Here is a 12,418-nt window from a genome sequence, read left to right as displayed (position 1 = left end):
ATGAATTTCTTACCGTCAGTAGTGCAACCACCTTCAGGAGGCGGCTTCATCTGATAAGTGATAGGGGGGCTGCTTGATTCTGAACTTTCCTCCTCTTCCTCTTCTTCCTCCTCCTCTTCCTCATTATCCACTCTGTTGCCTGCTAAAAGGTATCGTGAGCACAGTCACCAGAGGTCAGGTAAATGGTCATTCAGATGAGAGGAAATAACGTTTCTCCCCCTTTATCAGGGAGAGCTGTTTCGCAATTGCAGCCGCAGGTACCAAGCTTCAAATACGGCAGTGAGGACTGCACTGAGTTAATGAGCTAAACAGTAGCTTGAAAAAAATCTTAGGGCAGCTTCCGACTTTACAGAAAGGCAGGTAAATAAAGGGGACAGGTGTGAGTTTGGTGTAAGAGAAGAAATGCACCCATAGCACTTTCCAGAATAATAAGTCACTCAACTCACAATAAACGACATGTGAACTGCCTCCATCAAGAGACACAGCATGTTCATGTGATATGAAAGTGGCCTGCGATTTTTGAACCATGGTGCGTCTCACAGACGCAAGGAATCAAGTCAAGCTGCAGTTGTGGAGTGAATCCACCAACTTCCCACCTAAGGTTCTTGTGAACTAGTCCACTATATCTTGTCCTGTATGATTTACCTGATCCAGTGGAGCATGACTAAGAACACAGAGTCCAATAGAACCCTGCTTCCCTCATCTCCACACCAGTGCAAGATCATAGGTACATGCGCGGGCAGAATGAGGGGGTGCCGAAAGGAATGGGAGATCTTTGGTGTGTTTCTCATATCCGCTTCCAGCTCTGTCCTCAATTCGCCACGCAAGTTGCTTGTGCAATTCCATGGCACTGAGAGAGGAGGACTGTCTGGGGGTATTATTTTATTATTTATTTCATAAAAGTGACACACCGTGTGATTGTTGTTGTTTTTTTAAAGGAAGAAAACCTTCTAGCGGTTTAGGGGGAAAAGCTAAAACAAGAAACTCAAGAAAAATTTACAACAGTCCTTTAAAACATGCAATAGTTGAAATGCTAAATCAGATTAAAAAACATCTCAACTTCCCAAGCATGCTAGTTAAAGTAAAGATAAAGGGACCCCTGACCATTAGGTCCAGTCGTGACCGACTCTGGGGTTGCGGCGCTCATCTTGCTTTATTGGCCGAGGGAGCTGGCGTACAGCTTCCAGGTCATGTGGCCAGCATGACTAAGCTGCTTCTGGTGAACCAGAGCAGCGCACGGAAACGCCGTTTACCTTCCTGCCGGAGCGGTACCTATTTATCTACTTGCACTCTGACGTGCTTTCGAACTGCTAGGTTGGCAGGAGCAGGGACCGAGCAACGGGAGCTCACCCCGTCGCGGGGATTCGAACCGCCAACCTTCTGATCGGCAAGTCCTAGGCCCTGTGGTTTAACCCACAGCTCCACCTGCGTCTCTTTAAGCATGCTAGTTAGGCTTGTCTAAATGTAAATGTTTTTAGCAGGCACTGAAAAGAGTGCCGTGAAGGTGCCTGCTTGATATCAATAGGCAGGGAGTTACAAAAGTCTAGGTGCTGCAACATTAAACGATTGTGAAGTTCCCATTCACTATAATGAATGCTTGCACTGCTTACACTCACATTGGGGGATATGAGGGATGAGAACAATTGCACAGCACTGGATCCAGGCCCTCAAATACTCAAGATGTATGCAAACTATGATTTTGAGATGCCTTTGGTGTATTCATAGTACCAGCGTAAACCAATATTTGTAGATCAGCTCTTCAAAACTTTAATATACATACACAACCCTTTAAAGGGCGGTCATTATAAAAGCATGATTATTTTTGTCCAGAGCTGCATTAAGCTCTACATGCTTTGAGGCACTGAGCAAACTGGGCCAGATTCAGATGACAAATAAAACCTTGCTTAATATATTCAGTTAGGTTACAGCTATTGATGTGCTAAGTGTTTGAATTAAACATAAGGCATACATTAAGCATGAATAAAGCACAGGTTCGATATAAGCCACAGAGAATTTAGTTAACTTGGTACGAAGCAATCACATAAATTTTGACTACATGCCGAAAGGAAAATGGCAGGAAAATCTATGAAAATAACACAGCTGTCCAGCAAAAGCATCCAAGCAAAGATCACAACCACTCTGAACATCAGTTGTTTTGCTGAGCAGCGTAATGCAAAAGAAAGACATTGCCTGCGGTCTGAAGTCTAGGAGTGCCCTTTTGTTCCAACGGTTTTGCCTGAAAAGGCTCAGAAGCAGACTTCATGGCAAACAACGATGACAAGCACTAGTCTATTTTATTATTGTACTTTCAGCCTGCAATCATATAAATAAAAGAGGCAGACTACAGAGGAAATTGTTGGGAAAATATAAACAAATACTGCCTCTCTGTTAACTACGCAATTTTTAATTTATTGTGTCTGTTTTCAAGAGGGCAAGAACACATCCCCTCTCGGCCAATGAAATAAATGGTTAGCTAATGAGAATAAAATCGGTCCAGATATTGATTTTTGTGTTAGGCTGCTTATACAGGCACACCAAAAATCACCTGGCTACAGTGTGGACCTCTCAAAAGCACTAGAATCCAACAGTAGAGTTGGAAGGGACCTTGAGGATCATCTAGTCCAACCCCCTGGGCTATGGAGCTGTTCCATATGGGGACTGAACCTGCAACCTTGGTGTTATCGGCACCATGCTCTAACCAACTGAGCTATCTCACCCAGCTATCTGCTTTTTAAAAATGTTGGATACGCCCAAACTCCGTTCCTGAAACTCTTCTGTGATTGCCCCTAGACTCGGCCCATCTACCAGAAGTTTTCATTTCAAGAATTGGCAGTATTTTAAGTCCAACTGATTTCAATAAGAATTAAACATGTGCTTAAATCCTTTCCAATGAAATCAATGGTTTTCTAAATTACTTTTATGGCTGGGTTGTTCTCATTATTATTTTTGCTCAACGTTGAGCACTCCTAGCTACAAGCGTTAACTGTCTTCTGGCCCTTTAATAATGAGAAGATGATAAGGCGGGACTAGGAAGTCCACTACACTATTCCGCATATTCCGCCCTGGCATTTTGTGGACATTTTATTTTATAATTTTAAAAACTATTTGTGAAGTATGAACACTTCCTTCCCCCCTCTCATGGAAGGGCACATTTTGCAACCCCCTTGTTATTTTTGTAAAAGATATGGCAAACAGCCTACCCCTTGGGAGCAAGGCTATTCCCATATTGCACCTCAATAGGCTATCATTCTCCAGCCACACAATAGCAATTAGGCAGTATTAAAGCTAATGGGCAGTTTATACATATTTTAAATGAAATAATTAAATATTTTTTCTGCCCTGTCTGCGTGCATGCTTTTTAAAATAATAAAATAGTAATAATAATAATAATAATAATAATAATAATAATCTGGATAAATGCACTTAGTTCTTGCTAATTATATATATATAAACACACACACACAAAGAACACCAGGATTAGGACCCAGTGATTTGTTAAATCCATTAACAAGTGTGAAAAGAGTTCTTTTGTTTTAAAACAAAGGCCATGTTCTGGCAGCATCTTCTCCCAGTTGATGTCATAACCCACTTTTGTGACATCAGACTTTGTTGAAATCTAAGGTTCATGAAATCTAAGGTTTTCCACGTGGGGAGCAAGCAGTGGGAGCAGATGGATACTTAAACAATGGTAATTTTTTTCCCATGCAAATGAAAAAGTCCTTGTTCAGCTTGGAAGAAAGGAAGGAGAGAGGGAAATATGTGTGCAATGGCCACAGATTTGTTCCTAAATAGGATTTTTCCATAGGTGGTGAGTAGCTATATCATTCAAAACTATTTGAGTAATATTTCAATTATGTTTCAATCCAATTGCCTAAAGACCCCGCCATATTGTATTGATAATTATTCTTTCCACGCCGTAATTAGACTGCTTTGAAAGGAAGTGTGCTCATGAAAAGAAGATACAAAGGAAATGCCCTTCAAGCCAATAAAGAGAGACCAGCAATTAACAGGAGGAAATAGTTGCACCAGAAGAATAATGATGCCTGCATACTGTCAGATCCACAGAAGTTCCTGAAGTTTAGCAGTAAAACAAGTTGGCTTGGTGGGTGGTGAAGTGATTCCGGTGACTTTGCTTGGGGGATCGGAATATCATGTTTGAACGCTTATTTATTCATCATTTAATCAACTTTCTGTTCCACCCTTCCTCCCAAAGCAGCCAAGGACAGCAAACAATAAAACAGCAACCACCGCAACAAATAATAATTAAAAAAATTACAAACCATCAAATATCATTTCAAGATTGCCAGAAACAGTTATTTTCCAGCCATCAAATGCCTAGGTGAACAGGAATGTTTTTTATTTAAAATTCCAGTGTTAATAATGAGGGAGAAAGATGCCCCTAACCAAAGAGGACATACCATAAATGGGAAACCACCCCCAACGAGGCTCTGTTGCAGGTCAACACCAACCAGGCAGCACCCAGTGGCAGCTCTGCCAACTTTGTGTTGGTTGTGGACTGAATATTCAGGATGATCTCTTGATCATTAAAAACAAAACAAGCTCAATTTCTACTTGAATAAAAATGTCAAATCAACATTTCTTACCTTCTAGAGAGGAAAGGTGCTGTTCGGCTTCTAAATACAGCTGTGAAAAAACCGGCCTAGGAACTAAATTATTGGACCGAAGAGAAGCCTCGATGGAATTATGCAGCACTTCTTCAAAGCGCGTGGTCTTGAGCTGCCCAGCATAAGAATTCCCCATCTTCTTTGCAGTTTGAGGAGGGCTTGTTTTATTTATTTACTATTCCACATGAAACAAGAAAGAGAAAGAGAAGAGAGGAAAATCAAGTCTTGTCCTCACAAACTAAGGAAACCATTCAGAATGCCAAAGAGGCATCTATCCATGAGTTTGACATTGTTCTTGACAGGGCAAAGATGATGGGCAGTTGGCAGCACTCACTGAGCAGATCCTGCAGGTAAATGACAAGAAGTTACATAACTTATAGCTTACATAAAAATAAGAAGCACAACATCATTAAAAAAAAAAAATACTAATGGAAGATGTAAATGTAATTACTCTGACAGGCTCAAAAGGGCATAACAGCAGCAATCAAAACATTTAAACTGAAACAGATTTGTAAAAGGACTTTTGTCTGGTGCCAAAAAGATATCAACGCATGCACCGGACCAGGTAAACTTCCCTAGGAAAGCAATGCCAAAGAAAGGAGGCTACCACAAATAATGCCCTCTCTCTGATCACCTCCTGCCTTACCTCAGAGGGTGAGAGTACTCGTAGAAGTATCTCAGGAAAAAATGCAGGCTGATGTCGGAGTCAGTTCCACTGAATTCAGCGGGTATTTAATTCTGGGTGAATCCAGATGCCAGATTTAACCTCCCGTTGCTTAAAGCTGTGTTTCCCAAACTTGGGTCTCCAGCTGCTTTTGGACGACATCATCCCTAGCTAGCAGGACCAGTGGTCAGGCATGATGGGAGCTGCAGTTTGGAAACAGCTGGAGATCCAAGTTTGGGGAAACACTGGCTTAAAGTCAGACTTCAGCGGAGTTCCCATGTGGAGAGGCATCATTTAATTGTGTCCAGTTTCTTTGTGGACTATATATCCCACCTCTCTCAAGGCATCGTCTGATGACAGCCATATATCAAGGGATGACTCACATCTCTGAAGGAGCCATTCCAATATTGAACCCCACAGGCAAGACTTGTCATGCTGCCTCACATCAGCTCAAAACATAAGGCTTGCCAATGAAACTGGCCCACCCATTCATACACAGAGTTCACAGGTGATGAATGATTGAACGATGAGCAATTGGCTGGCGTGCACATATGTTTGTGCAGAGCACCCTGAGACAGATTAGTGCCTGCTGCCTTTAATTTCCTGTTGCACTTTCTTCAGGCTTAGGGGGTTCCTAACAATAAAAACAAAATATAGTGCACCCAAGCATCTGATTATCTGATATATTATTTTGCTGTTTGGAAAAATGAGCAGCACAGCGGAGCAAATAAAAAACAAAAAAATCCCTATTTCTAACCATACGAGATGGTTGCTTGCTTTTATACTGTGGAAGCTAAGGTCTCGAAAGCCCTTGCAAATCTCTTGTCACCAGTATTGGGTGACAGCTACAAGCTGGTGACCCTGAATGTGCTAAGTGAGTAATAAAATGGGCAACAGGAAGCTTGACGTGCTGGGCCTCGTTTTCTTGTGCTATTGAACTCTTCTAGATCTGCTGATGCGCAGACTGATGCCTTTCAGTCGCTCACAAACACAAGGGGGTGGCACAGGTTTCAAATGTCTGTGAAATTCCAAACAATGATCAGAAAAAATACTGGCAGGCTCTGTTCAAGAGGCTCCATGTTAACAGGAAGTGGAGAAGGGAGGGTGGTCAGCTCTGCAACCTAACGTCTGATGACAGAACCCTATCATGATGCTATTTGCTGCATTTTTAAAAAAAGAATTCTACAAAGGGAAGTAAGAGAGAGCTTGAAGAGCAATTTAATTTGATTCCTGCATTGCATGAGGTTGGGCTAGATGACCCTTGGGTTCCCTTCCAGTTCTACAATTCTATGACTTAGTGAAGGGGATAGGAAACGAAAACCGCACTGGAGCTCATCAGCAACTCAAAGAATAAATCTACCCTTCAAAAAAGCAGTTTAGGATAATACACCAGAGATCACACAATTTTATTTTGCAGGCATGAAAGCAACTGGCAGAGTAAGTGAAGAACGAGATTTTGCAAGGCGAAGAAAGGGGTTTTGAACTGAAGTTCAAATCAGATTTTGAACGGAAGTCTCTATGCTGTTCCTAGCAGGCATGGAAGCCAAATTCAAGTTCATTCATCACCAATTTTGGTCACCCCCTCATCCACATTTTTAAAGGTAAATTGGATTGCCGTTTTGGGCCACCTCCTCAAGCAATGACTTTCCCCGAATAACCCTGGGAACTGTAGTTTATTAAGGGCGCTGTGAATTGTAGGTCTGTGGTGGATTAACTACAGTTCCCTGGATTCTTTGGTGGAAATCACATCCTTTCAGTGTATGGCATATTTGCAGCCTTACAGTGCAGTTGTAACATACGTAATGCTAAAAACCAGAGTTCACAGCTTAGAATCTCAGACTGAAGGAACATTCTGGTCATATGTAATGTCCTTAATTAGGGGACACGTCTCCTTGCATTTCTGATAAATGTCCCTTGAAATACAAAGTATGTTTTGTCAAATTATACCAGGAAGCCTAAATAACAGAAAATACCTCCTCTTATGCACACAAACACACACCAAAATAGCAGCAATGCTTCAAAAGCACCCAGCATCAGACACTGTGAATTTTCAAAGTGGAAGCGTTACTAATGCAGGGTGAGCCATCTTTTGCCTTGAAGTGAGGACTGTCAGTTCCCAGACACCCAGCCATTGTGTTTACTCTTTATTTTGTCCCTTGAGTCGCGGAGAACAGCTCCCTAATCAATTGGCTGCAAGTCTGGAACAGAAACAACACTGCAGGCTAACGCCTAATATATGATATGGCAATAAATACATTAGGCAACCGAGCTGCATCCTGTAAGTGTCTTTTTCTTCCTCTCCTACAGGAAACACTGTATTCTAATGCAGATTTCTTCTGCTTCTTAACAGGATCTCATAAACGCTGCAGGTGTTACTTTGGAAATAAAATAACTCTGTTAAGTGTCTCTAGCTTGCAGTTCTCCAGGCAGTGTCTTTTAATGCCTAGCTCAGATCCCAGAGTTTTAATGCCTAGCTCAGATCCCAGAGTTTGGCTGCCATCCTGGAGCTTGTTTCTGCCCCCTCCATTCCCTTGCTTCGTCTGCATATTTTGGAAGAACTTAGTGCCTCTGAGTTAACAGACCACAATCAAGTTGCGTTTGAAAGAATGGCAAACTTTAAATAAGTGGAGTTTGTTAGGCACGAGGGGAAAGCGAAGGAGGCGGTGTTAGCAAATAAAAATAAGGAGGGAATCACTGCAGTTATAGTCCCAAGGAGAAGAGGAGGACTCACTTCCTCAGTTATCTCCTGTGTATACTAGCTTTGAGACTCCAATTTCCCAGAGCTTGGATCCGAGGCAGTTTTCCTAAATTGGTTTTGGCATTCCCCGCATCTGCGAGGTGAATGTAAAATGAGCATTAGCTGGAGAATGTGTGCTCAGGTTAATATCTCTCCCCCCCCCCCCCCACTATTTATAACCTCCAGTTGCACACTATCAAGCTTGACTGCAAGGTGTGGGTTTTATTATACCACTTGCAAAAATGCCCCAGTGGCACTGGAAAACATGGGTCACACTCCATGGACAGGGTGACATTTTCACATCCCACGGGTTTTAACCGTGCATTGAACCCAACTGGATTTAAGTGTGCATAGCTTTGGGCGAATGGTGCCCACTAGCTCTTTATTTTAAACTTTCAATGTCACGGTGCCTCTTCATGACCTTAAGACTATATAATGCTAAAATGGACTAGTAAGCCTGGACTCAATACAGTACGACTTACTACTAATTAAACGTACTTTGGATCCCACTACATCTTGATATTGTGATGCTGAGGATCTGTAACTCCAGTGTTACCAATCCAAGGAGCCTGTTATTCTTCCAACCCACACAAAGGCACAGATCCTCTGCCTCTGGAAACAGCATCCCAGGTTCCTGGGTGTTACGCTTCTTCACTGGGCAGTTGGTAGAGCAACTTCAGTGCAGAGTGTTTGCTTATGCAGGCTTAAAACATAAGGTCAAATTTCATCTAGGCTTTAACAGTGGCTTCTGGAAAGTCGCCCTCGGTCTAGACGCCTTTAAAAAAGGATGAGGGAATAACGATGACCTGCCTCAGAGCACGAAGCCCCACCGAGATGTGATCCACACTGAGATAAAACACAGGCTCAAGAGGCAGAGGGAAAGTGAGCTGGGAAGTCCCACTGAACTCAGCAGGGCTTACTTCTGAGTAGAAAGCTATACAGGGTTGAATTCTCAGTCAACTACAAGGTAGCAACTGGGAATGCATGAGTTGGGGGGGGGGGACCTGAAATATTAAACATGTGTTTTAGTTTATAAGCTAATAGGCACATAATAATAACTTTAGACCTTTCCTATAGCAGTGTAGACTAGACTTTTAATAAAGGTCTGGAGGCAGGAAGAGAGGGAGACTCTGAAAATTAGCATTGTGGCAGGCAGGTCTTTATGGGGGGGGGACAGAGCATAATCTACACCTGTTAAAAACAAATACATCTTCCTTAAGGAGCACTGAATTGTCTGCCTTTCTGCCTTCCTTCTGTTCTTAGTTTTCTATTAATAACTTGCATACAAATTCAAGATGAGGACCATGCTGATACTAGCTCGATTTAAACACATCACTCCCATAATTTCTAGCACTTACCTTATGACTGCGTATGCTTTTAGTGGCAGCCGGTGTACTGAAATCCAAGTAATCCTACTTCTAAGCAAAGCAAAGGTGACCTTGAGGTATTAGTTCCTCCGACAAGCGCCTTCCGCATCCACAAGGTACATTGATACTGTAAGGATTCCTATTTGAAACTGATTTAGCCATTTCAAACTCCACCCCTACACACCTCTCCAATAATCCTGGGAACTGTTTCACTGAGAGAGTGTAGAGATTTCTAGGCTAAGAGGTCCCCAACCCCCTGACAAGACTCCCATTGGCAGGGATGGGAAACAGCAACTAAAATAGTTTGCTTCTGCAGTTTAGACATAGAATCATAGAATTATAGAATCACAGAATTGTACAATTGGGAGGGACCTCCAGGGCCATCTTCTCAAAGCATCAGGACCAAGAAGTAGATGGTCACACCTTCCCTAAAAATAAAGTTTTTAAAGCAGCAAAAAATACCCAGGTTTTTGAAACTGGGAAAACATTCCTTTTATAGAGCCAATTGCTCTTGGAAACCTGAAACCAAAATTGTACAAGGACAAAGTTGGAGCTTGGAAACAATTTCCTCTATGTCAGCTTTCATCTCGTCTCATACAAATCTAACTCTAGAAAATTGTTGGTGCAAAAGAAGGGAGCTTAAAAAAAGTAAATAAAATCCAATCAAGGCATTACTTTCTGAACATGTGTATTGTGAAATGAAAATTCCCCTCAAGCATTCTGTCCTTTGAAAAGCCTGCGTTTCTTTCCTATGACATGAAGCAGAGCTAGAAAGCAAGGAACACTTCTGCGAGCAACGGTTAAAGAGATGTTATAGGAAAGCATATTTGAAACAATGTCTCTTTGCCATTATAACAAGGCAGAAGTGTGAGTATAATCGTAATTCTGGGGAAAAAAGATGATGGCATTATGAACTTCAATAGCCCATGTAATTAAGTTAAGGATGGGCAGAGGTATCCGCAGGTAGACTATAGGACATTTCCTCAGTAGGCTACCTAAAGCTTGCTGGTAGATGGGATTCCTGAAAATAATGTAGAACTACATAGTCCTTGGTTTAAGTGACAAGCACTTATATTCTCAAGTCAAGAGTGCCCATTCAGGACCACTTAAAATAAAGCAGTTATGTTCAACCACTGAGAAATACCAATTAGGCACTCTCTTACTTTGTGATTTTAGAACACACTGTTGGACCACAGGGATCCGAGTAAAGGAAAAAAGAGAGGCCACAGAAAATTGGGAGTCAGCCCACACCAGGGCTAGATAATGTAGCTCTTCACAGTAAATCTCACCTGGGGGGAAAAATCTCAGTGACACAAGAGGAAGAAATAAGCAAATGTTCCCAACATAAGAAAACAAAACAAAAAAAACATACACTATACCTTACACAGCTGAGGTGTTCAGGCTCCCAAAATTATGTCCCTAAGTCAGCCTCGTGATTTGAATCATCGTGAACTGAGCACTGCCAGAGCACTTGCAAAGGTGGCTGATAGCTGCCAACTCCAGCTCTGCTGGAGTTTGCCTCCCTTTGATTCAGAAGAGAGAGCCTGTCAGCCTGACTGAGTAACCCTCTGGAAACAGTACAGTGTGTGTGCAACTGAACACTTGGTCAGGTCATCATGACACAAACATTCTTCTGTGACAGCAGAACAGAGGAAGGATTCAAAGCTATCTCTGTTATGTTCTGTGGCCACGACGGAAACAAAATAAGGGCTACACCATAACCCAGCAAGCTGTTCCAGAATCTTGTGGGTCCAATGGGCTAGATGATAAATGGAAGCATCCACCCCCCCTAATGTCTTATTAACACTGAAGTGTTTTGCTAGGTCATGTTGCTCCCAGTCAAGTACTTATCAGTCTGTCAGTCTGAGGTACTATTAACGTCAACAGCTCTCCCCACCCCACCCCCCTCCCCAACACAGCCGCTATTCCCTTTTGGAAGGCAGAGGGCTGGACTTTGCACTGTACGGTTTCAAAAAACTAAAACTTCATTGATGCGAGTGTTTGTTTAAAGTGCTCTCTTCTTATAACATGGAAGGAAAGGGCTCTCGAGCCAGCTGACGTGTGGATCTGATATATAGTGAGTATCTGGTGTGAGAGAACCTAGGAAGCTATCTTACACCAAATCAGACCTCTGTGTTTTCTCAGCCTTACCTGGGGATGTGAACATGGAAGAACCAGACCTGACACTCACATAAAAGAAAAACCTAATTTGCTTTATTAAATTTATGTACCACCCTTCATCCGAGGATCATAGGGCAGTTTCCAGTATAAAAAGCACAAAAATGCACAGCGTGCAAAGCAAACAAAATAGTAAAACACAAACACACACACAGGCACACACCCCAGTTTTAAAGGCCAGTTTGATTTGACAAAGGCCTGGGAGAAGAGGGGTGTTTTTACCTGGCACCCAAAGGTATGCAATGAAGGTGCCAGCCGAGCCTCCCTGGGGAGAGCATTCCACACACAGGGAGCCACCACAGAAAAGGCTCGTTCTCGTGTTGCCACCCTCCCGGCCTCTTGTGGAGGGGCAAACACAAAGAAGGGCCTCACATGATGATAGCAGGCTCCAGGTCAGTTCATATGGGGAGAGGTGCTCCTTGAGGGACTGCGGTTCTTGAGCCATTTATGGCTTTACAGATCAAAACCAGGACTTTGAATTGGGCCCAGAAATTAATTAGCAGCCAGTGCAGCTGGGCCAGGTTTGGTGCTATATGCTCAAAACATCTTGTCCCATTGAACAAGCAGGCTGCTGAATTCTGCACCAGCTAAAGTTTTCAGAGCGTCTTCAGAGGCAGCCCCACATATAACATTTTGCAGTAATCTAACCTAGAGGTTACCAAGGAAACCGTTACTTCCTACAGAAATGTCATAACTTTTCATACCACAAATGCTTTCTGTAACTGCTCTCTTCCTGAACTAAGCTGAGCTCATAGTCTGAGTGAAGCGGCCAACCCACACACGAGAATGTTCCTAGAGGCGGCTACACCTTCTGTTTGTAATTACGGGGATTTTAATGAACTGGATA

General features: G+C 42.6%; 1 protein-coding gene across 3 annotated transcripts in view; it reads right to left on the bottom strand.

The window, feature by feature from the left end:
• The window catches only part of GREB1 (growth regulating estrogen receptor binding 1), a 105,221-nt gene that overhangs the window by 54,223 nt on the left and 38,580 nt on the right, over positions 1 to 12,418 (bottom strand). Inside the window, exons 1-3 of one of the 3 annotated variants that reach the window (XM_081856680.1) lie at positions 10,773 to 10,963; positions 4,605 to 4,800; positions 14 to 142 (exon numbers count right to left, since the gene is read on the bottom strand). In XM_081856680.1, coding sequence (XP_081712806.1) covers positions 14 to 142; positions 4,605 to 4,761 — 286 coding nt within the window. In that variant the 5' untranslated portion in view covers positions 4,762 to 4,800; positions 10,773 to 10,963. Of the gene's footprint in view, positions 1 to 13; positions 143 to 4,604; positions 4,801 to 9,384; positions 9,513 to 10,772; positions 10,964 to 12,418 lie in introns of those variants that run through there. The other 2 variants (XM_081856681.1, XM_081856682.1) reach the window with 2 other exon arrangements.

The sequence above is a fragment of the Podarcis erhardii genome, assembly GCF_964252035.2.
Source record: "Podarcis erhardii genome assembly, chromosome: 3".
Classification (NCBI taxonomy): domain Eukaryota; kingdom Metazoa; phylum Chordata; class Lepidosauria; order Squamata; family Lacertidae; genus Podarcis; species Podarcis erhardii.
This window is presented reverse-complemented; position numbering and strand designations above follow the sequence as displayed.